Source organism: Microcaecilia unicolor, chromosome 7, assembly GCF_901765095.1.
Source record: "Microcaecilia unicolor chromosome 7, aMicUni1.1, whole genome shotgun sequence".
Lineage (NCBI taxonomy): Eukaryota > Metazoa > Chordata > Amphibia > Gymnophiona > Siphonopidae > Microcaecilia > Microcaecilia unicolor.
In genome coordinates, this window is record NC_044037.1 from 32855868 (window position 1) to 32882555 (window position 26688).

The 26688-nt window shown below is 43.1% G+C and overlaps 1 protein-coding gene across 1 annotated transcript in view; it reads right to left on the bottom strand.

The window, feature by feature from the left end:
* MTM1 (myotubularin 1) overlaps positions 1 to 26688 on the bottom strand; it is a 199101-nt gene that overhangs the window by 44307 nt on the left and 128106 nt on the right. The window contains exons 7-9 of the mRNA XM_030208931.1: positions 20294 to 20377; positions 4982 to 5128; positions 4338 to 4526 (exon numbers count right to left, since the gene is read on the bottom strand). Coding sequence (XP_030064791.1) covers positions 4338 to 4526; positions 4982 to 5128; positions 20294 to 20377 — 420 coding nt within the window. The remainder of the gene's footprint in view (positions 1 to 4337; positions 4527 to 4981; positions 5129 to 20293; positions 20378 to 26688) is intronic.

Below are 26688 nucleotides of genomic sequence, written 5' to 3' on the forward strand. Positions count from 1 at the left end.
GATGAGTGAAGAAATACATTTGGTATGGAATATTAAGTGCACAGTCATCTCATCCTCTAGGAATATAGGAGCACCTATTACTAGCCAACAGCATTAAGCATATTTACAGCACCAGTTTATAGCTGAAAAGTCTCTTCAACCTAGCCGGTCATAAGCTGCTCGATTTAGGCCAGCTATTTGAGCAGTTGGCTTTATCTACTTAAAATTCAAATGGTAAGTTGTATTCTCGCTCTGTATGTCCACTGCAATTTTGCATGAAGCTGTTATGGTACTACTACTAATACTTATCATTTCTATAGCGCTACTAGACGTACGCAGCGCTGTACACTTGAACATGAAGAGACAGTCCCTGCTCGACAGAGCTTAAAATCTAAAAAGGACACAACCATGAAAACACAGTTCCACAAGGATCTTCTCCAATACCAGTGCTCTATTCAACTGCTTGTGGTATGACAGTATATACAGCAGTCACTTCATTTGGCATGGCCTCCAACAACTCAAAGAGGAGGTAGGATACGTGGAGGGGCATAATCGAAAGGGACGCCCTCATTTTGATTTCGACATCCTCGCAAAACGTCCCCATCCAGGGGCTCCTCAGACCCCATCCCCACCAACTTACTTACCACCATCTCTCCCACTATCACCCCTCCCATCTGTCATATCCTCAACCTGTCTCTCCCCACCGCAACTGTCCCTGACACCTTCAAGCATGCTGTTGTCACACCGCTCCTCAAAAAACCTTCACTTGACCCTACTTGTCCCTCCAACTACCACCTCATCTCCCTCCTACCCTTCCTCTCCAAAATACTTGAACGCGCCCGTTGCATTGATTTTCTCGCCTCTCATACCATCCTCGATCCGCTTCAATCTGGCTTTCGCCCACTTCACTCGACAGAAACGGCATTATCCAAAGTCTGTAATGACCTGTTCCTCGCCAAATCCAAAGGTCATTACTCCATCCTCATTCTCCTCGACCTATCCGCCGCTTTTGACACTGTCAATCACAACTTACTTCTTGACACACTGTCCTCTTTTGGGTTCCAGGGCTCTGTCCTCTCCTGGTTCTCCTCTTATCTCTCCCATCGTACCTTCAGAGTACACTCTCATGGTTCTTCCTCCACCCCTATCCCGCTCTCTGTTGGAGTCCCTCAGGGTTCTGTCCTTGGACCCCTTCTTTTCTCTATCTACACCTCTTCCCTGGGCTCCCTGATCTCGTCTCATGGCTTCCAGTATCATCTCTATGCTGACGACACCCAGCTTTATTTCTCCACACCTGACATCACTGCAGAAACCCAGGCCAAAGTATCGGCCTGCTTATCCGATATTGCTGCCTGGATGTCCAACCGCCACCTGAAACTGAACATGGCCAAGACCAAACTTCTTGTCTTCCCACCCAAACCCACTTCCCCTCTACCTCCACTCTCTATTTCGGTTGATAACACCCTCATCGTCCCCGTCTCATCTGCCCGCAACCTCGGTGTCATCTTTGACTCCTCCCTCTCCTTCTCTGCGCATATCCAGCAGATAGCCAAGACCTGTCGCTTCTTCCTCTATAACATTAGCAAAATCCGCCCTTTCCTCTCTGAGCACACCACCCGAACTCTCATCCACTCTCTCATTACCTCTCGCCTTGACTACTGCAACCTACTCCTCACTGGTCTCCCACTTAGCCACCTATCCCCCCTTCAGTCTATTCAGAACTCTGCTGCACGTCTTATCTTCCGCCTGAACCGATACACTCATATCACCCCTCTCCTCAAGTCACTTCATTGGCTTCCGATCAGATACCGCATTCAATTCAAGCTTCTGCTACTAACCTACAAATGTACTCGATCTGCAGCCCCTCCTTACCTCTCAACCCTCATCTCCCCTTACGTTCCTACCCGTAGCCTCCACTCTCAAGACAAATCCCTCCTTTCAGTACCCTTCTCCACCACCGCCAACAGGCTCCGCCCTTTCTGCCTCGCCTCGCCCCACGCGTGGAACAAACTCCCCGAGCCCATACGCCAGGCCCCCTCCCTGCCAATCTTCAAATCTCTGCTTAAAGCCCACCTCTTCTACGTCGCCTTCAGCACCTAACCTCTACACCTCTACCCAGGAAATCTAGACTGCCCAACTTGACATTTCGTTCTTTAGATTGTAAGCTCCTTTGAGCAGGGACCGTCCTTCTTTGTTTATTTTGTACAGCGCTGCGTAACCCTAGTAGCGCTCTAGAAATGTTCAGTAGTAGTAGTAGTAGTAGTAGTAGTATTTTCAAAACAAGATGGACATCCATCTTTTGTTTTGATAATACGGTCAGGGACGCCCAAATCCTGAAATTTGGTCATCCTTAGAGATGGTCGTCCCTAGACTTGGTAGTTTCTGATTTTCGGCGATAATGGAAACTAAGGACATCCATCTCAGAAACGACCAAATGCAGGCCATTTGGTCATGGGAGGAGCCAGCATTTGTAGTGCACTGGTTCCCCTGACATGTCAGGACACCAACCAGGCACCCTAGCGAGCACTGCATTGGACTTCATAAATTGCTCCCAGGTACATAGCTCCCTTACCTTGTGTGCTGAGCCCCCCAAAACTCACTACCCACAACTGTACACCATTACCATAGCCCTTATGGGTGAAGGGGGGCACCTAAATGTGGGTACAGTGGGTTTGTGGTGGGTTTTGGAGAGCTCGCTGTTTCCTCCACAAACATAACAGGTGGGAGGGGATGGGCCTGGGTCCGCCTGCCTGAAGTGCACTGCACCCACTATAACGGCTCCAGGTACCTGCATACTGCTGTGATGGACCCGAGTATGGCATCTGAGGCTGGCATAGAGGCTGGCAATCAATATTTTTAAAGATGTTTTTTGAGGGTGGGAGGGGGTTAGTGACCACTGGGGGGGGGGTAAGGGGAGGTCATCCCTGATTCTCTCCGGTGGTCATCTGGTCATTTCGGGCACCTTTTTGTGCCTTGGTCGTAAGAAAAACACGACCAGGTAAAGTCCTCCAAGTGTTCGTCAGGGACATCCTTGTTTCTTTCGATTATGGGTCGAGGATGTCCTAGTGTTAGGCACGCCCAAGTCCCGCCTTCGCTACGTCTCTGATACGCTCCCTTGAACTTTGGCCGTCCCTGCAATGGAAAGCAGTTGGGGACATCCAAAATCGGCTTTCCATTATACCGATTTGGACGACCCTGGGAGAAGTACGTCCATCTTCCGATTTATGTCGAAAGATGGGCATCCTTCTCTTTCGAAAATGAGCCCAATAGGCTGCTGTTGCTGAATCATCCTGGAGCTATTTTTTGGCAAACTAAATTTAGGCCTCTGCAGAAGGACAATTCTTAAAAGCAGAGGTTTAAGCAGCTAATTCCCAGCCAGTCAGTTAAAGCCGCTCCCATAAACAAATACATACAAGACAGCAAACATATGTACTCCAGTCAACACTTGATGACAAACCCACAGACACACGCAAACACACACACACAAAGATTATTCTGACTTTTCACACAAAAATGCTGCCTAAAATTACCCACACCATATAACAGGACAACCATTTATTACTAATCAGAGCAAAATTCCTAAAAATGCCTTAGTTAGGGCTACAAATAAAAATGAAAGTAGCTACAGTTCTTAATTATGTCAAGCTATTTCAAGAGTGCTCTTAGCTCTGCACTTTGTATACAAAATGAACTTAGGGACAAGACTATTTTCAGTCACTGCCATACCTGCAGGACTGGAATGTTCAATTACTGGTTCATAGTTACTGGATCAATGGTTCATAGTTAATGTGCAACTATACTATATTGCTTTTGTAACTATGTTGGGTTATACTGCACCTAAATTTGATCCGTCCAAGAGGCTAGCAATAATCACAAACAGCTACCACCAACAAAGCTAAACAGTTTACATAAAACAGGCAAAAGTTTACTGTACTTTTACTAGACTGTAATATTATATTAAATTGTTGTTTCTTAATTGCATATTTTAATTATATTGTAAACAATTCTGAAAATTGTTTGAAAAGAGCAGGGTGTAAATGAGAAAAGTCATAGAAAAAATATAACGTTTCAAATGAGACCCTCTTATATAAATGAGGGCTTCCCACAAGACATCACACAGAAGCAAATTACTTACAGATCCTATGGCACAAATTGGAAAAACATTTTATTGCCCCATAACTTTATAATATATTACCAATCCAAGGGACTCTTATGTTTGATGGGCGATCTTACCCCTGCTCTGTTCAGACTTTGAAAGCAGCAAAGCTTCTACAATCTTTACATGTGACATCACATAAAATATAATTTCCTGTTTAGTCCCATTCTAAGCACAGTAACATTAATACACCCATGCTCACCTTATTGGCTACTGCATTTACATTAGGTCTTGCATCGTAGATAGTTAGCTTGCCAGCTTGCCCACTAGCTTCTCGGATTATGTCCAGATATTTTTCATCATCTTTATTGCGTTTCCCACTCATCCCAACAAGTGGCTGGCTGCAGCGCATGACGACGCACTGATTCTCAGGATGAATCCACGACAACACCTATCACCAACCAGCTTAGTTTGATTATTTTGAAAAATGCAAGACAAAACTTGGACGCAAGTTAAAACACATTGCAAGAGCTGTGAGAAAATTTAAATACAAACCTAGTTCAGTAGCTGGGCAAATACATGATCTTATTAAAGAAAACCCTTAAATCTGTGGCAAACAACAATATCAACAGTTGCATAACTAAAATTGTCCCCCCCCTCGATATAACAGATTACAAAATAAAGAAATAAAACTGCTATAAAAGATAAAAACAAATCAAACCCCCAGTGCTAGTTTCCTAGATATGCTTTTTCACTCTAGGCTATGCTGGGCCATGGGAATATTATCCTTGTATACCTTTTGCAGGTAAAAGATCGTTAACTCTGCAATTGCTATTCATAAATCACAGCCCTGCTGATTACATTTACTAAACCAAATTCCTCTTTAAAGGCAAGTAATATACTTACTGGAATTCTATTTCTTGACCTAAACGCAGCAACTTTATTGAGATCATCGGGGGCATTATATGGAACCACAAGAAGTGCTGGATACGTATCACACAGTTCATAATTTTTGTTCAGAAAAGTTATTCTCCACTGATTATTAGGCAAACCCTTAAGCAACAACAAAAAAAAAATAATCTTAGCACAAACCATATTTAGTTATTCAGTTCTGTAGATTTCTAGTTGAGAAAGCAGCTTATATTGCACTTTGTCAGGGTGGCCACTAGGTGGTGATCACCAACCTCTCTTTCTCATTCTAAATAAGATCCCCTATGACAGGGAATCCTATTCCAAAGAAACACAAATACTACAAGCAACACTCAGGTTCTGCAGTTTATACAAATCTTGCAGACAAAGCACTGTATCCATATGCAAAACATTACAAAGGATTTAAAGATAAGCTCTCATAATAAACTAATAAAAAATAAACAAGTGAAAGAACTAATCATAATTCTCATTCAGAGTATATAGTGTGATTGCAAGTGTTAATTTTATTTCTATGCATGCATGTGGATTTAACAAAAATATATACACTGATACCTTTCCACTGGACTAATTTAATATATTTCACTCCATTCCTCATGCCAAACAGAATGAGCAGGGAGTGTTAATTCACACAATTAGTTAGGAAATGTCTTAAAACTGGACATTATGTGCCAATGACAGTACTTAAAAGATCATCTCATTGCAGTGGCGTACCAAGGGGGGGGGGGGGGCGGTGGTGGCGGTCCACCCCGGGTGCACGCCGCTGGGGGGGTGCCGCGCGCCTGTCGGCTCTTCGTTTTCATGCTCCCTTTGCCCCGTAACAGGTTACTTCCTGTTCCGGGGCAGAGGGAGCATGTAAACGAAGAGCAGGCAGGCGCGCGGCGCACCCCCCCCCCCAGCGGCGTGCACCCCGGGGGGGGGGGGTTCTTTCACCGGGGGGGGGGGGGGTTGCTGCACCCGGGGGGGGGCGGGGCGCATCGGCGATCGCCCCGGGTGTCAGCCCCCCTAGGAACGCCACTGCCTCATTGCCACACCAAACCTACCCCCAGACCACCCTTGGGGAACTATAGGACTGGTGAATGCCAGATCAGCTGCAAAGAAATCCTCGGTGATCCATGATGGCATACATGAACAGCATCTTGACATCCTAGGAATAAGTGACACCTGGCTAGATGAAAGTAGGGGTTTACCACTGACTGAACTATGCCCAACAGGTTTCAACATAAAACATCAACCAAGACTAGGAAGACGGGGTGAAGGGATAGCAGTCTTGATTCGGGATACAATCAAACTGTGCAGAATATCCATCCCCCAGCTACATGAATCAGAATCTCTTTTAATCCAACTTGAAGAGTTGAAACCAATCTGGCCGCTCGTGGTATACCGAACACCTCGTAACAACAATTATCTGTGCAAGAACTCCTAGACTTGATTACTCCAATGATCATGGGAGATTTCAATCTACACATCGAAACCCCAGATACCATCAAAGCTGCCTTTCTGGACACGAGAACAGCACTAGGATTTACACAGGTGATCAATTCTCCAACCCACGAAAAGGGTCATATACTAGACCTGGTATTCTACAAAGGGGTGAATATCCAAGAATTCTGGGATAACAGTATTGAAATAACACCCCTATCATGGTCAGACCATTTTCTAATTACATTTTCCCCTAAGTGACCACCTGAAACAAATGACACCTCCCAGAGTTTGCAAGGAGATCAGAGACCAAAAAAAGCTGATCACTGAGAATTTCCTAGAGGCCTTGGACTATCCACATGTAGATGAAAAGACAACTACAGTGTCAGAACAGGTTGACATTTGGAATACACACTTAGCCAAGACCTTAGAGAAAACAGCACCACTAAACAAGGTCTTATGCCCCACTCACAAACACTCATCTTGGTTTTCTCTAGAACTTCGGATCGTTAAACGCAAAGGACGGAAACTGGAAAGGAGATGGCGTAAATTTTACCTGGTTGAAGACAGGCTAAACTGTAGGAAGCACACGACAAAGTACCGCCAAGCCTCAACAGCAACCAAAAAACAATATTTCTCTCAATGCAATGTACAGGTTGCCAATTCAACCAAGCAGTTGGTCAGTATAGTAAACAGCCTGCCCAGTCTAAACTGAACGGCAATGATTTTGCTGCATACTTTGCCAACAAAATTAAAAGACTCCGCCAGGACATCCCACCCAGTCTCCAGTCAGTTAATCAGGAGTGGACAAACTCACCCCCTCCATATAGAGACAGATGGGACACTTTTAACCCAATGACAGAGGAGAGCCTTGACAAAATCCTAAGAGACCTTCAACCCCTGCCCATCAACGATAGTGTAGCAAGCAAGTATAGGCCTCATAGAAGGTACCACAAAAATTGTAAACACCTCTCTTTCCAATGGGCAACTACCAACAGCATTAAAAAGGGCAGTGGTTCACCCTTTGATAAAGAAAAAGAACCTTGACCAGGACAAACTTAAAAGCTACTGGTCAGTATCCAACATCCTATTTCTAGGGAAACTTATAGAACAGTCTGTGTTCAGCTTAATGATTGGCTAGAAGAGAGAAACTGGCTAGAGCCAGTCAATCTGGATTCAGACTCGGTTATAGAACAGAAATGGTCCTCGTATCCCCACTAGATGATCTTCACAGAAACCGAGACAGATGATTCGCCTCAGTGTTAGTGCTGCTAGGTTTCTCAGCAGATTTTGACATTGTGGATCATGAGATCATGCTAGCACGACTGACAGAAACAGGGATAAATGGAACAGTACTTGCCTGGTTCATTTCCTATCTATCAGACAGGCAACAATCCATAATGTTTGGCAGAAACTCATCACCACCAGAGCACTGTCTGCGGGGTGCCACAAGGATCAATACTGTCACCTATTCAGTTCAATATCTTCCTCAAGCCACTAGCTAAGATGATTAGGTCAATGTACACTCAGTTCTACATCTACACGGATGATGTGATTGAACCTGACTTACCTATAGCCTTGAATAAACTGATTACCTGTCTAACATCAATTCAAGAATGGGCTAAACACAACAAACTTTGCCTGAATCCAAGAAAACCTGAGCTTCTCTAGGGGCCCTAACACAAGTGGATACATAACTGACATCAAAATCTCTTTTGGGAAGTATGAACTCCCCCTTAAATCACAAGTCAGGAACCTTGAAATACAGTTAGATTCAACACTTACTCTGATTCCCCAAATCCAAGCAACCTTCAAGAGCTGCTTCTACTATTTGCGACAGCTACACTGCCTCTCTCCTTACATCGAGAAGGTAAATCTTATCCTAGTTGTGCATGCCATGATAACATCAAGACTGGATTACTGCAATGCACTATACAATGGTCTGACTACAAAGGACCTGCACCAGCTCCAACTGGTTAGAATGCTGCAGCAAGACTCATAGAAGGTTGCAAGCGACGTGACCACATCACATCATTTTGCAAAAACTTCACTGGCTACCAGTACAGTACTGGGCTACATTTAAAACTCTATGTCTGATCGTCAAGGCCCTTAAAGAAAATGGCCCTGAGTGCCTGAAGAATATGATGATCCTCTATACACTGCCAAGGACACTAAAGTCCTCTCAAGGACTATCACTAACAACACCCTCTCCAAAAGACATTACACGATTTGATTACCGCAAGCGAGCCTTCTCCGGAGTAGCCCCTAAACTCTGGAATGCACTGCCTGAATGGCTCCGCTTAACACAAGACAATCTCTGGTTCAGGAAGCAGGTGAAAGCTTGGCTCTTCAACCAGGCCTTTAATGGAAGAAGTAACTAACTTGTTTGTCTCACTCACACACACAAGTGACATGGGCTTCACACACAAGTGACATGGGCTAAACATACTGCAGCAGGACATGTTTATCCACTCCTACCCTAGCTGAGATAATATTTAACCATCTCTCTGACCTCATGTGCAACTTTATATAAATTAGTCAACTTACTTTCTAGCTCTTCTTATTCTCTTACCCATCTACATGTTCCATTTTTACTTATACCCTTCACAGTCAATTAAAATGTTCTACTATGTATTGTGTTGGTATACTATGCCATACTTTGTATTGTTATTTGAATATTTTTACTGCTGTAATTGCCTACTGCTCATGTTTGACCTATTCTTACTGTACACCGACTTGAGTGAATTCCTTCAAAAAGGCAGTAAATAAATCTTTATATATAAATAAATTACACGTCCCATGTTTGACCAGACTTGGACTTTTCAGTCTTGTCTGCCATTTACCACATGGAAGAATGCCACTTTACTTCCATCTGTACAAAACACTTCAGTCCTGTCACAAGGGAATGGAGGATCTATGACAAAGTCACCACTATCAGTACAGACAATGTGACTGCTGCAGTTGGTCTACTGCCTTCATATGCTATGTTTTGCCCACACTTTCCAGCTGTCTGTTAACAAAGCAATGGCAAAGTGTGACATAGAAGGTTGGGCAAAATGTAGAAATATAGTTGGCCATTTCAAATACAGTGCTGCGAATCAAGTAGTGTTGCAGAATCAACAGCAAAAACATAATGTGAAGACCGAGATGCTTGTTCAGGACATGTCCACATGATGGAATTCTACTCTAGATATGATCCAGAGACTGGTTTGGAACAAAGATGTGGTGATAGCAACTTTGACTCACCCTCGGCATAAACACACATTGAGCCTGCTAACGGCCTCTGAGTGGGAGAAGCTTCGTGTGATGCAGAGCATTCTTGAATTGTGCAAACATGCAACAGAGTTGCTGGGTGGAAATAGATATATTTTATGCTCAGTGATACTGCCAACCTCCATCTTCATTGTGCTATGATGGTGTCTGACAATGATCCAGCATATGTGGTTCACTTCAAACAAGCAATTAATACTGATCTAAGATGCTGATGGCTAAACTGGTCCTAGCTGAACACTGCAACTGCGTTGGACCCCTGCTTCAAACTCCTCAAGTGTATGCCAAAGAAGCAGTGCAGTAATGTTTGGCAGGAGCTGCTGTCACGTGGTAAAACAGATGCTAAAGTTGAAACATCCACAGAACCACCCAGAAAGAAGATTCACTTATATGAAGAGTATTCATCAGATTCTGAAGATGATCGTTACTGCAACCAACATCTGGCAACAAGGCTGTTGATCATTACATTGCTGAACCTCAGAGAGATCAAAAGTTATGCCCACTTCAGTGGTGGAAGACACAAGAAGCGTCACATTCGATCACTGTTAGACTGGCTATGAAATACTTAGGAACACCAACAATAACTGTCCTTAGTGAGCGCTTATTTTCATTGTCAGGAAATATAGTCAATGAAAACTGTGTAGCTCTCTCACCAGGTAACGCTGATAAACTAGTGTGCTTCAGTGGTTGATTAAAGTAGTAAGATAATGTATGTTTACATTTCATATGCTGAATGTATTTCTTGGCTGTTCTTATGATTTATAAAGAAAGTGTTAGTTTGCTTGCTTCTGATATTGGTTCCTTAATGTGACAATAAAAATGCATTGGAAATATTCATTCCCTTCTGCTTCTGATATTGGTTCTTTCATTACACAATTATTCACAATTAAAAAATTTAATCAAAATGCAGTCCTAAAGGTAGTCCAATAAAAAAATGAATCACATATTAATTTTCATGGTTAATCTTTCCATGCATTCAGACTGAAAAAATATGTGTTACTTGTTTTTATGAGATGTATTTGGACATCTTAAATAACTTAAGGTGGATATGCTTTCAGGATGAATGCCATTTCAGGCTACATAGTTTAAAACTGTAATGACTCTGAATAGTATTATATCTATTACAAAATACTATTACATGCACTCATTCAGACTAGAAGTTCTCTTTAGTGTTTCAGTAAAACCAGTTATGTACCTTTAGCAAGTGTTCTCATGAACAATAGAATACAAGTCCTCACAGATGGGAAATACATATATGCCAATTGGCAATCTTATATGTAGATCTCCTCGCTTTGCCAAAGCCACTTCTCTTCTCTTTTATATGAGCTAAATTGGTTACCAATAAGAGAGAGAATATCTTTCAGATTATGCGTTTTCATTTACCAAATCTTACTGAATTACCCCCTCGTAATGCTATTTCATCATCTAGAAAATATCTTGTCTTACATTTCCCTATCTGTAAGAATGTGATAGTAACATAGTAAGTGACGGCAGAAAAAGACCTGTACTGTCCATCCAGTCTGCCCAAGAAGATAAACTCACATGTGCTACTTTATATGTATACCTGACCTTGATTTGTATCTGCAATTTCAGGGCACAGACCATAGAAGTCTGCCCAGCACTAGTCCCGCTTCCCAACCACTAGCCCTGCCTCCTAACCACCAGTGCTGCCATCAAATCTCTGTAAGCTTCTGAGGATCCATTTCTTCTGAACAGGATTCCTTTATGTTTATCCCAAGCTTTTTTGAATTCCTTTACCTTTTTCATCTCCACCACCTCCCTTGGGAGGACATTCCAAGTATCCACCACTCTCTGTGAAAAAATACTTCCCGACATTTTTCTTGAGTCTGCCCCCCTTCAACCTCATTTCATGTCCTCTAGTTCTACCGCCTTCCCATCTCCGGAAAAGTTTTGTTTGCGGATTAATACCTTTCAAATAGTTGAATGTCTGTATCATGTCACCCCTGTTTCTCCTTTCCTCCAGTGTATACATGTTCAGGTCAGCAAGTCTCTCCTCGTAAGTCTTGTAATGCAAATCCCTTACCATTCTCGTAGCTTTTCTTTGCACCGCTTCAATTCTTTTTACATCCTTCGCAAGGTACGGCCTCCAAAACTGAACACAATACTGCAAGTGGGGCCTCACCAATGACTTGCACAGGGGCATCAACACCTACTTTCTTCTGCTGGTCACACCTCTCTCTATACAGCCTAGCAACCTTCTGGCTACGGCCACCGCCTTGTCACACTGTTTCGTCGCCTTCAGATCCTCAGATACCATCACCCCAAGATCCCTCTCCCTGCCTATATATATCAGACTCTCACCGCCTAACACATACGTCTCCCGTGGATTTCTACTCCCTAAGTGTATCACTTTGCATTTCTTCGCATTGAATTTTATATATAAAAAAACAATATATATAAAATAGATATATAAAACAATTCACTCTGCTAATTTCTCCTATCAAGGCACCAAAATTTAGAATTCTCTTCCTAAATCAATCAAGTTTACAGATGATTACCTAACTTTCAGAAGTCTTCTAAAAACACGTTTCTTCAGTCTGGCCATTCTGAACACAAAGAACTCTATTTGAATTTTACCCACACCTTTTCTTAATCTCGTTTCCCATCTAGTCCTGCCTAATTATGCTCTCATCTACCCACCCTTAATTATTTGTTTGTCCTTGGGATAGCACATGTATTAATTTACTTCTTGAACTTATTATAATTTGTGTTATATTCTGTACATTATTATATTTTATTCACTTTATTGTTTGTAGCCACATTGAACTTGAGTCTATTTTGGGCTAATGTGGGGTATAAATGTCATGAATGGATGAATGAATGAATGAATGAATGAATAAATAAATAAATAAATAAATGTTACTGACAACCTGGCACTGACAAAAGCTTATATACATAGTAACATAGTAGATGACGGCAGAAAAAGACCTGCACGGTCCATCAAGTCTGCCCAACAAGATAACTCATATTTGCTACTTTTTGTGTATACCCTACTTTGATTTGTACCTGTGCTCTTCAATATATAATTTCAAGAAGCTTTTGAGAAGTATCAGTACACACGCATGCTGCTTCCCTTCTGCTGATATCACAAGGGGACCATTCCGGTGTTGTCACTAAGCTTAGAGAACCATACAACTCCTTAGGGAGATGGGTGAGGACGCGAGGATTTATATCCTGCTGTCCACAGAGAACACCTATTAGACGTAGGTAGCTTGGTTTTCTCAAATGACGAGCTGAATAGCAAATCCTCATCGATGGGACTATTTATTTATTTATTAAATCCTATCCAACATATCTAAGTGGGTTATAATGTACACTCATAAAAATACAGAGAACAAACTAAGGGCCTCTTTTATCACGCTGCATGGCAATGCCAACAGAGCCCATTCAAAGTGAATGGGCTGTATTACCGCACCGGGAGCCACTAGCACAGCTTGATAAGAGAGACCCTAAAACATACATCATCGCCAAAAATGACAACAGAACACAGCACTGAATCATATCAAATCATTAGCAGAATGCCTCACCAAACAAAACATCTTCAACTGTATTTTTGAACATCATCAGTGAGATAATTTGATGAATCTCCAATGGAAGTGTATTCCACATAACTGGCCCCACTACAAAAAATGTTTGAGCACGGGTTTCAACAAGATGGATTTGATGAACCGAAGGTACCTCAACTCCCTTAAAGGCTGATAGGTTGATAGACCTTAAGGGGCTCCACAATGCAGAATTTTAAAAACCAACATCAAAATTTTAAAAATGATGTGCCAAAAATAGGCAACCAATGAAGCTTCTACAACTAGGGAGTCCCATGTTCAACCCTACTCAAACCCCCAATTAACCGAGCAGCAGAGTTTTGGGCTACTTGCAGTGCCCTCAAAGATTTTTGTGAAAGACCACAAAAGAGGGCATTGCAGTAGTCCAGGTGCAGTAAAACATAACTCTGCATTAATAATCAAAAATTCTCTAGAGAGAGCAAGATTTAAAAGTCTTGCAACCAGCTGTATTTTAAAAAATACAATTTTAATAACAGCAGAAGTGTGTTGCTTAAATGACAAAGCGGTATCCAGGATCACTCCTAAGCTTTCACAGATCCTAATATAGGAAGGGATACATTCTCAAACTGAATAGTCAACAATGGACATTTTTCCCCAGAGCGAGACAACCACAAAAAAAACTGAAATATTTGAGTTTTTTCAATGTTAAAAGCAAGAGCATTGGTATTCATCTAAGCCAGTATCGCACCAAGATAAAATTCAATCAATTTAACTCCTTCCTCAATTTGAGATGAAACAGGAAAATAAAACTGGAGATCATCAGCATATAAGCGATAACTAATGCCAAAATCTGATAGTAATTTGCATACTGAAAGCATAAACAGATTGAATAAGAGGGCAGATAATGAAGAGCCCTGTGGGACACCTGACTTTACCGATACCCAATTTGATCTTGATGACATTTGGATAACCTGAAAAATACAGTCTGACAAAAATGACCTAACACCTTACCAGAGCCCAATGAATGCAAACGTTTAATTAGCAAGACATAATTAACGGTATCAAATGCCACTGCAACATCCAAGGATATTAAAAAAAAACAAACCTCTCTCCTCTATCAAAGCCTGACCTAATTTCATCCAGAATAGAAATCAATAATGTTTCTGTATTATGCTTGGCTCTAAAGCCAATCTGAAAAGTGTTCAGTAAATGGTGCTGATCAACAAAATCACACAGCTGAGCTAAAACCATCTTCTCCATCACTTTAGGAAAGAACATCTTATTAGAAATCGGCTGGTAGTTCTCCACTTTACTAGAATCCAGAGGTTTGTTTGTTTGTTTTTTGATAAAGGGTGCATAGCTGCCCTCTTCAACAAAACAGGCACCTCTCCTTCTCAAAAAGCTTTATTATTAATAGATGTCAAAGAAAGAATCAAGTCAGTTTTCAAAGCTTTCAAAACAAAGTAGAACAAGAATTCAATTGACTATTAGAGTAACTTAGTGCCTGGATAACGTGATACATTTGTGTATCTACTGGGCAAATTCTGACCAAAGATCCAGAGGGTGCTTTAACAGAAAAAGGGGAAAATAATCATGAAAGGTGCTGCAACTACTACTACTACTACTTAGCATTTCTATAGCGCTGCCAGGGTTACGCAGCGCTGTACAAGTTTAACATGGGGAAGGATAGTCCCTACTCAAGAGAGCTTACAATCTAAGGTTTACAACTATGTAGTCAGTGTAGGTAACTTACAACTTATGTAGTCAGTGTAGGTAGCTTACAATCTAGAGGTTACAAACTCTGTAGTCAGTGTAGGTAACATGAATGGGGAAGGTGGTTAGGCGCCAAAAGCAAGGGTACTCCTAGCAACTGGTACTCCTAGCGGAATTTTGTGCAAAAAAGATGATAAAGTATGCACTCTGGCCCTTATTTTAGAAGCTCTATTCATGTTTTCAACATCTGATAACCAGCATTTAGACCTCTACATTGCATGAATGTACAAATGCTGATTTTATAAACCAGGATATGGACATCTATAACTGCAGTATGTCCATATGGTATGTTTTGGGCAGGAATAGGAAGGGGCCAAAATATGGACATTCAACTCTGATTTCAGAAGGGGAAGGGACATCAATGCTCTAAAAAACATGGACATCTCTGTTATGTAGACTTGGTACTTGGCACGTCCAGTTTACAGAAAGGTGCTCAGATTGAGCAGCTGTCCACTGGAGGCAGTAAGAGAAGTCACAGTAAGTATTTTTCTGTCCCCGAGGGCTCACAATTAAAAAAAAAGAAAGAAAGAAAAGAAAGAGAAGAAATTTACCAATAGCTGCAGTGGGATTTAAACCAGCAACCTCTGGGTCTCTGCCTTAGCTCTCAGCTGGCTGCTGAAATCATTAGGCTACTTCTCTACATGTATATCTATGTGGCCATTTTATAATATGGATGTTCCTGTGCTGCCACAAAGTCATCCATATCCCTTGGTTTGCCCCGTTTGTGTCACGTCTTTTGTTGGTGAGCTCTTAGGCCCCGCAAGGCCCGAAGGACCTCAGAGGACAGCCGCGCAACCCCGACTCTTCATCCACGGCGGCCGCTGTTCACCAAGGGTTGAGCCCCCAGCTGCAGGCGGCCGGCAGGACTGCTGGAACCACGGGGTTGGCAGCTGACCGGCCTCGCAATCAACAAGCTCAGTCTTAGGATAGTGGCTAGTAAGGCAGCTAGCAATCCTGGAGATTCTCAGCACAGTCTCGGGATAACGGCTAGCAAGGCGTCTAGCAATCCTGAAGAATCGTAGCACAGTCTTTGGATACGGCTAGCAAGGCGGCTAGCAATCCTGAAGAATCTTAGCACAGTCTTTGGATACGGCTAGCAATCCTGAAGAATCGTAGCACAATCTTTGGATACGGCTAGCAAGGCGGCTAGCAATCCTGAAGTATCTTAGCACAGTCTTTGGATATGGCTAGCAAGGCGGCTAGCAATCCTGAAGAATCTTAGCACAGTCTTTGGATACGGCTAGCAAGGCGGCTAGCAATCCTGAAGAATCTTAGCACAGTCTTTGGATACGGCTACCGAAAACAGAACCGGAAGCGAAGTGTCAGCCTAGCTTCCTTCTTTAAATAGCGAGCCCGATTAGCCGCCCCGCCCTCGTGGAAGAAGCCCACCAATCCGGCTCCGGGAGTGAACAGAGTTGCCTGGATTGGTGCTGCCCGCCTTCCGAGGTGGAGCCCCGGCCTCAGCCCTCCAATCCGGAGCCTGGTGGGCGGAGCGCCGGCTCGGGAGCAGGGAAGACCCCGGTGCTCGCATCCCCGCGCCGCCATCTTGCGCGACGCGAAGCTTGCCTCCAGACCCAGCGATAGCGGGGCCGGTGGTCGCCGTCAACGACTGGCGGTCCCGGGCCAACTCGCCCTTCCCGACACAACGCCCCCCTCCACTCTGGCGCTTCTGGAACGCCCCTCTGTGCCGCGGAGGCTGCCGACTCCCGCCCTCCACGGCGGGAGAGCAAGTAGGATCGCGGTGGGACGCGACAGTTTGTAATATGGACATTTCAGTTTGTAAAATTGATGTTCATGCTGGACGTAGCCAGCACTTGGACATCCACTCATGTGTTTTAGAACAGGTTGTATGTCAGCAAACCCTATTCTACAATACATGCGAAATGGATATCCATATGTGATGTGCGGACTTGGATGTCCTTTCTAATATGCTGCTCATTTTAAAATTCTGCAGACTTCATTTGTCCTCATAATACAGTATACAGGCATGGACCAAGGATATCAGATTCCTTAGGTGAACTTTCAGTCATGTGCACCCCCAGCCATAGATGGCTCAAAGCCCTACCACTCCCCCTGCCCCCTTCTGGCATTTCCTCCTCTATATGTCCCCCGGGTTGCCAGCATCTCATCTTTCCCCTCTTCCTACTCCCCCCAAACTGGACAGCATCTACATGATGGCGATATGTGCTAATTGCTCTAAAGTGAACCCTAGCAGAGTTAGTTTTCAAACTTGATTTAGAAAAATGTAACAGGTATTCGAGCAATTTTCTGTGGAACAGGAGAAAGAATCTAGGGCCTTTCCATTACACCAGACAGCAAGCCTCTTCCATTTAAAACCAAGAAATACTTGAGATACAGTCAGATTCAGGGATGCCAAGGTTATCCTCAACCCTCAAGCTATGAAAGCAAGGGGAATTGATGCTGAGGTACAATACAGCACTCTAAGCCTGCATGATCAGCATTGGAGAATACCTTGATTTTAGGGTCTTCTTATAAAAAGTTTCAGAAGAGGGAGCCACACTTGTCTTGGCCAAAAGGAAGCTATGAGAATCATGGTTCCCTGGATCTCAACTGAGAAAGTCTTTGCTTTCCCCCTCCCCTGTTGCACTTATATGACAACTCTTAGTTATGTTTGCTTGATCTGGATTGTATGCCCTTAATCTTTCCTATCAAAGTTTTGTAGCTCTTTTCTGACTTTTTGATGCTTTGCATTTAGTTTGCATACCACTTAGATCTGTTTGTTAGTCCAGGCGGTACAGAAAATGCTAATAAACTATAAATTATTAGTGGGTTGAAGGATACGCGTAGAGATGACCTTCCCCCAATCTAGTAGCAAGGCATCTGAGGCTAGTCTGCTGTGTGTCCCTATCCTGGAAAAGAACTGAGATATGTTTCTGTTCTGAGGGTGTATCCCACTCCCGAAAAATCTTACAAGCCAATCCCTAGTCCAAGGACCATTCATGTGGTTAAAGTATACAACTCAGTTTGTCTGCCAGGACATTGTCCTTCCTTCCCAAGGGTCATCCTGTGAGGGACTCCAACTTCCACATTATGACAGTTTCCTATGCATGTTGAAGTAATGCATGGCAACCTGATTGTCCACCTGTACTAGAATTATTTTGTTGGCCAACTGACCTCTGAAATCCTTTAGGGTGTTCCATACTGCTTTTCGTTCCAGAACATTTATTTCATGAAGTTTTTGCCTGGGTAGACCATAATCCTTGAGTGTGAAGCCCATCTACATGAACTCCCAAGCACAGTCTGGGTGTACCTATGGCAAGGACAATCTGAACTGGAGGAATCTGGAAGGGTAATCCTTTGGCCAGATTGAATTGGGCCATCCACCAGACAGGAGTACTGTACAGGACTGGTGACATAGTTGATATCCTGGAGTTTTTAACAGGATTGAGTCCGCTATGTAGTTACGGTTCATTAGGCATACCTCCCGCAGTATTTAAAAATAGCCGCGTGCTAATGGCAACATTAGGGCATGATGATTAATGGAAAAAACATAGAAAAGTTTAGGTTTTATGGCGCACAAAAAAGACCTGCAAAACGGCGCACTAAGTCCTATTTTTACTGCAGCTTAGTAAAAGGACCCCTAACTTAGATGTACAAGATACTTCACAGGCTCTGCAATAAAACAGTATGACTTTGACCTCCCATATAATCTGTAGTAATTTTACAGAAAATACTAGTTTTGTCATGTAGTTTGCTGCGGCCATAGTATAATATTGTAGTGTACCATTGTTGTATCCTGATTTCATTTTCTTTTCTACACTTCTGGGGTCACTTGTGTATACTTTATTTTGTAGGGGTGGGGGAAGGAAGAAGTGAGGGGTATTTTATTTTTTAACACAGATAGACCTGTTAATCAGAGTCCATGACTGCTACATCAGAGCCATCAGTAGTAGTTTGAGGTGGGAAATGAGTTTGAGTCTCTCACTTGTTAGTGCAAAGCGTAAACTACTAGGCCAGCAGGTTGTGCCATATGGCACTTAGGGCCCTGTTTATTAAAGCGTGCTAGCGTTTTTAGCACACACTAAAAATTAGTGCATGCTAATGCTAAAGACACCCATATGGTGTCTTTAGCACGGCTTGGTAAACAGGGCCCTTATTATAATAATGGCACTGTAAAAATATTGTTGGCTCAGAATACAACAAAACTGGAGATGGACACATCAAAAATCAATTACTTCACACCACAACTTATGTAAAAAAAAAAAAAAACCCAAAACAACTCACAACTATATACAGCATTATTGATCACCCGTAGCTGGTGGCTTTCCATAGACAGCAGGATTGATAAGACTTACAGGTGGACGACATCATTTGATGGCATTGGGATGGAGCTGATCTTCCAGAGCTCAGAATTTTACTGAAAACTTATAAACATGCACAATCGTTCTCATACACAGCAGTGCCCTCAGCTTCTCAGTTAGTTACAAAGCTCAAAACAGTAAGACAGCTCTCGGGAGAGGTAGAAGGGACTGTGTGCCTTATCAATCCTACTGTCTATGGAAAACACCTACTGCAGGTGAGCAACACTGTTTTTTTCCATCAACAAGCAGGATTGAGTTACGCATACAAATGGTGACTCCCAAGCTTAAGGCTTACTCAGCACAGAACTATTTTAGTCCTCGAAGCAACCTATGCCGTCAAGTGCAAGAGACTGGCCAGCACCACTTGACCAAATGCAATATCAAGTGCTGAAGCTTGGTCCAAACAATAATATGCAATGAAAGTATGAAGAGAGGACCATGTAGCTGTTTTGCAAATGGCATTCAGTGAGGCAGACTTCAAGAGGGCCATTTTGGCTGCAGTAGCTGTAATCTGATGAGACTTGACCTTGGAGCTGAAATGAATATCTGTACGTTCACAGCGGAATTGTATACAAGAAACCAGTCTGCTAGGGTTCTCTTTGCAACTGGCATCCTGTAACATTCCCATTTTGTAGGTGATCAGGGCTCTGTCATTATCCATGTACTAACCAGTTAGCATGCAATAATGTGGATGCATTAATTGGTTAGTGCAGGAATGTCCACACTTTGCCCGGCATGCCCCCTCAAAAAAAATAAAAATTTGTGCATAGTTAGCATGCACATTTGAAAACTTAATGTTGACTCTGTAGCGCAACCTGTGGTAGTCTATATTTTGCTGTGTTAGGTGCACATTAGCGTCTAATGCAGCTTAGTAAAAAGGGCTCATTAATGTCTTATTAGCACAAAGGTACAGTGTCCTCCAGGCCCACCATTTATGTTAATTTTAAACAAACATTGCACATTCTGCAAACCTAATTTACCTGTCTCATGTATTCAGCCATGGGCTCATAAACAGTCCAACCATTTTCAGGGAATTTCTCTTCATTTACAAATGCAAAAAAAGGCTGTAAGAAAAAACAAAGGCAATAGGCTTAACCTGCAGTGCTTCATGTACCAAGGTTGCTTTTTTGTTCAGTACTCTTTCTCCTCCTTCTCAAATGCAAGTCTTATGTTTGTAAGAAAGACTCAGTAAGGTATTAAGCACCCAAATCTGAAACAGTGTTTACATTTTGATTCTAAGCCACAAACCCATTGACTTTGATCAATATGCAAATCACATTAACATATGTTTTACAGCTAGCAGTGGTAAGGGCAGGGGAGGGAGTGGTAGGCAAAAGAAATAAGGATAAGGTTGCATCTGGATAGGTAGGATTATGTGTTAGTTAAGAATAGAAAAGTCCTCTAACAAGTAGAATCAGAGGAGCTAGACTTCAAATTCCACTCAAACTCTTTGGAGTCCTTTTACTAAAATGTATTATTCTGTTAAAAGCATGGTTTGGTATGCACTAACAGTTAACGTACAAACGCATTAAGGGGCCAATGATAAGAAGCAAATGCGGGTGCAAAAGGCTATTACTGCCTTACTAGCACCCATGTTTGCTCCTGCTGTGCTCACGGGCTCTGACCACAAGTAGCATGTAAATGCATGCTAGACAGGGCATTAACTATTACTTCCCAATGCTCAGCAGGGCATGGCGCCAAACACTGGTGCTGCTCTCCGCGGCAAACCCTACCCCAGCTCGGAGCTGGCATTAGGGTTTGCGGAGCACTGGGGAGAAATGGACAGCCTTGTCCAGCATGCATTTGCATGCTTAACAGGCCCTCCCCACTCCCCCCCCCCCACACCGCATGCAAGAAGATGGAGGTCCGGTGGACCTCTAGCCCCCCTAACCCCCAACACCAAAAAAACTGTCCCTGGTGGCCCAGTAGGCAACCCTATCCCACCCCCACTCACCCTGCTGGCCTAGTGCCTCCACCCGTAACACCCCCCCATACCTTTAGAAGGGAGGAGAGAGTAGCATTCCCCCCTCTTGGGGGTGCCACCTTCAAAATGGCGGCACCCTGCCCTGCAAGGTGCATCTTGGGATGCACTCGGTGGAGCTTCAATACCATATAAAGGAGTTTTCTCCTATATGGTATTAAAGCCCTGCCCAGTGCATCCCAGGATGCACTGGGCAGGCTGCCACCATTTTGAAGGTAGCACCCCAGGAGGAGGGAATGCTACTCCCTCTTCCCTTCTAAAGGATGGAGGGGTTTGGGGGGCACTAGGCCACCAGGGTGGGTGGGGGTTGCCCATTGGGCCACCAGGGACAGTTTATTTGGTATTGGGAGGGTTAGGCACTTTTTTTTTTTACAGCCCGGACTTGTCAAACAACTTCCACCTCCCTCTGAAGTAACCCCTTGATCAAAACAAATAATGTGCATAAATTTGCATACTATTAGTTTTGATCATGAGGGCTTTAATCCCCCGTGCTGTTCTGGCGCTAATTTTCCAGTGCTGTTCAGAACAGCGTTGGGGATTTGATCATCAGGGCCTAACAGACAACACAGTATATTTATAGTAAGTGTGTGACAAGTCGCACATTAAGGTCATTTTTTTGGAAGGAGGTAGACCTGGGCAGGGCTTGGGTGGAGAATGGGCAAGGAATGTTTTTGGCACTGAATATGTTGCACTTACCACATGCTAATGTGGACCACTTACCACCTTCTAAACAGGAAGCACTAAGTGCTTCCATGCTAAATGCAAGCTGAGTATTGAGTACTAATGGACATTTTTACACGGTAATTACAGGTTACATGCTAGGCACGCCCCCACTAGGTACAATAGTTTTGCACGTGGTGCACGTTAATCTTCTACATTAAATCACATTAAGTACAAAATCTTAAAAACTTTAGTGAAACACTCACTTTGTGACCTTAGGCAAGTCACTTAATCCTCCATCGTCTTGAGTACAAGTGAAGATTGTAAATCCTACATTACCTGAATGTAACTTGCCGTGAATTACTACTGAAAAGGTGTGATCTAAATCCATATTTAAAAAAAAAATACCTTTGACAGTAGAGAGTCAAACACAAGATGATGATATAGCTACATCTACTACTACTAATCATTTCTAAAGCGCTACTAGATGTACGCAGCGCTGTACACTTGAACATGAAGAGACAGACCCTGCTCGACAGAGCTTACAATCTAATTAGGACAGACAAACAGGACAAACAGGAGATAAGGGAATATTAAAGTGAGGATGATAAAATAAGGGTTCTGAACAAGTGAATAAGGGTTAGGAGTTAAAAGCAGCATCAAAAAGGTGGGCTTTTAGCTTAGATTTGAAGACGGCCAGAGATGGAGCTTGACGTACCGGCTCAGGAAGTCTATTCCAGGCACAAGGTGCAGCAAGATAAAAGGAACGGAGTCTGGAGTTAGCGGTGGAGGAGAAGGGTGCAGATAAGAGAGATTTACCCAGTGAACGGAGTTCTCGGGGAGGAATGTAGGGAGAGATGAGAGTGGAGAGGTACTGAGGAGCTGCAGAGTGAATGCACTTATAGGTCAATAAGAGGAGTTTGAACTGTATGCGGAAACGGATAGGAAGCCAGTAAAGTGACATAAGGAGAGGGCTAATATGAGCATAATGACACTGGCGGAATATTAGTCGTGCTGCAGATTAATCACAACCCTTTGGACAAACTGGGAAAGTTCATTTTTAGAAACAGAAAAAAAGGTTAAAAGAAAAAGCCTTATATTTTAAGCTGAATTTCACAAGACATGATTTGATCGACCATGTTTCTTAAACTGTACCTTTGCTTCATAAAAATAGAGTCCTGGAATAGTCTGCTTGTGCTTATAAATCAAGGTACCTGGGCCAAAACAGTTGAACTGGGACAGTTTAACAGTTATAAATGGATCTTTAAAGGGGGAAGGAGCAGAAAAATGTGCTAATTTGCAAAAATGAATTTCCCATTTATAAAAAATGCTTTTAAAATATCAAAGCAAAACAGAGGAAGTGAGGTACCAAGAAAAGATGAGGATTCCAAGGAATAAATATTAAACCTTTAATCTTGTCAACAAGTCTGATTGTCTAACATATAACAGACTCGATAAGGCCATGTTTCAGCATGTGTGCCTATGTCAGGCGTCAAAATGCCTTGGGCCCTGTTTACTAAGCCACCTTATAGGCGCGCTAGCATTTTTAGTGCGTGCCAACACAAGAGACAACCATAGGAATATATGGGTATCTCTAGAATTAGCACGCACTAAAAATGCTAGTGTGCCTTAGTAAACAGGACCCCTTATAAAAACAAAATAGAAATCAATAAAACATGCATACAATAAAAATACAAATCATAGCATCCATAGACTAAAACCACTATATAAAAAAGGGCATACTACATAAAATTAATAAATAAGGCAATATATAAAAATACATAAATACTTATGTACTAAACCATATATTCATATATTTAAAAATGAGGACATACATAAATATGTGAATATAAATACATCAAAAATCATAATATATATATACTAGCCGTTGAGCCTGTGTAAACGGGCTAGTTTTGGAATGGGGGGGGTTGCGAGGCCCCGCCCCCCCTAGTCGCCGCTGGTAACCCCCCGGCCCGAGCACTGTCTGTTATTGAACTTACATCGCACCACGCAGACGCAGTAGGCACATCAGCAAAGCTGCCATCGGGACGGGCTTCCTTCTCTGCCTGTGTCCCGCCCTCGTGTGACGTAACGCGGCGAGGGCGGGACACAGGCAGAGAAGGAAGCCCGTCCCGACGGCAGCTTTGCTGATGTGCCTGCTGCGTCTGCGTGGTGCGATGTAAGTTCAATAAGAAAGACAGTGCTCGGACCGGGTGGAGGGGCGGCGGTGGCGGCGACTCCGGGTGGGGGGAGCGGTAGCAGTGACCTCGGGGGGAGGGGGAGGGCGGAGCGGTTGCAAGTATGTCTGCGGCATGCGCAGTACAGACTTCCCGCTCTGTCCCGCCCCCCTCATCACGTATTGATGCAGGGGCAGGGCAGAGAGGGAAGTCTCTACTGCGCATTTGCGAGTGAGTACGACACTCGCCTTTTATATGTTTGATATAAAGAAAGGTATGCTAAAAATTATATGTAAACAAATATCAATGGATAATGAAAGCTAAAACAATTGGCTAATAATCAGGTATACACAATTAAAAACTACAAACGCATGGATGAAATGTTTAAATCGCATGCAATCCAAATAAATTGTAAATCAATAACAAAACTCAACAATATTGTATAATTGATGCTGAATACAAAGATGTCACAATGTAGAAACCAGAAAAGAGAACATATTAACTTGTTTATGTATTATTCAATTCTCTGTTTGGGTTTAATGAAAGGTTAGCTACATGGAAATGTTTGTACACCATGAAGAATGAATTTTACAGCACTACACCTTACTTTTTATGTATCTTTTTTTAAAATACAAAACGCTTTAACTCCATTGAATCATTCCCACTAAGAATTCAGGCGCTCTCTGTGGCAGTTGTATGTATCAAACCTGAAGGAAGAAAGCCACTACACCCACAGAATCAAAAAATATAAGAAACATGACGGCAGATAAAGGTCATATGACCCATCCAGTCTGCCCATCCTCTGTAACCCCTAATTCTTCCTGTTTCTAAGCGATCCCACATGCTTATCCCATGCCTTTTTAAATTCTGGAACAGTCCTTGAATCCACCACCTCCCCTGGGATGCCATTCCACGCCTCCACCACCCTTTCTGTGAAATAACATAGTAACATAGTAGATGACGGCAGAAAAAGACCTGCACGGTTTTCCTTAGGTTCCTTCTAAGCCTATTCCCTCTCAACTTTGTCATATGCCCCCTCATTCCAGAGCTCTCCTTCATTTGAAAAAGGCTCTCTTCCTGTACATAAATGCCCTTGAGATATTTAAACGTTTCTATCATGTCTTCTCTCTCCCTCCTCTCTTCCAGCGTATACATGTTGAGGTACCTAAGCCTGTCCCTGTAATTTTTGCATTCAAGACCGCTTACTAATTTCGTAGCCGCCCTCTGGACCGACTCCATCCTGTTTATATCTTTCCATAGGTGTGGTCTCCAGAACTGCACGCAGTACTCCAAATGAGGCCTCACTAGAGACTTATACAACAGCACTATCACTTCCTTTTTCCTGCTGGTCATGCCTCTCTTTATGCACCCAAGCATCCTTCTGGCTTTGGTCGTCGCTTTTTCTACCCGTTTGAAAGCTTTAAGGTAATCAGACACAATCACCCCCAAGTCCCGCTCTTCCTTCGCACACTGAAGCACTACACCCCCTATACTGTACCGTTCCCTCAGATTTTTGTGACCCAAGTGCATGACCCTGCATTTTTGGGATTAAACCTTAGTTGCCAAATATCGGTCCATTTCTCTAGCTTCGCTAGGTCCTTCCTCATGACATTCACACCCTCCAGGGTGTCCACCCTGTTGCAGAGTTTAGTATCATCCGCAAAGAAACAAACCTTACCAGACAGCCCTTCCACAATATCGCTCACAAAGACGTTAACAAGAGCTGGCCCTAGGACCGATCCCTGTGGTACTCCACTGACGACATCCTTTTCTTCAGAGCAAGCTCCATTTACCACTACCCTCTGTCTCCTACCATTCAACCAATTTTTAACCCAATCAGTTACTCTAGGTCCCATGCCGAGGGCACCCAATTTACCGAGGGCACTCAATTTATTTATCAATCGCATGTGCGGAACCGTGTCAAAGGCTTTGCTGAAATCTAAGTATACCACATCAAGCGCCACTCCCACATTCAACTGTTTGGTCACCCAGTCGAAGAAGACAGTCAGATTCGTCTGACACGACCTGCCACTAGTGAAGCCATGCTGCCTGGGGTCCCGCATTCCATGTAGTTCAATAAATGTCACAATCCTCCTCTTTAGAAGCGTTTCCATTAGTTTACTCACCACCGAGGTCAGACTGACAGGTCTGTAATTCCCAAGCTCCTCCTTACTTCCACTCTTTATTTATTTTATTTATTTATTGCATTTGTATCCCACATTTTCCCACCTATTTGCGGGCTCAGTGTGGCTTACAATACAGTTTGTTACATTAAGATTATGGGTTACATTATGAGGAGTTATAGGAAGCAAATTCAGTAAAATCATCTTTGGGGCATAGATAATGTAGGATGTAACATTGGGGGAATGATAGAGTGTACGGATCATAGCAAGATAACGTTGTGTATAACAATTTATCTGTAGGTTGAATTGTGAATGTGGGTAGAATACGGGGGAAGAGAATTCATGAGGGAAACAGGAAATGAGGGCGGGACCAGAGCTGAGAGAGAAGGGAAGGCTGAAGCGCCGAGCCTGCTCGCCTTTCACTGCTGCCGCCG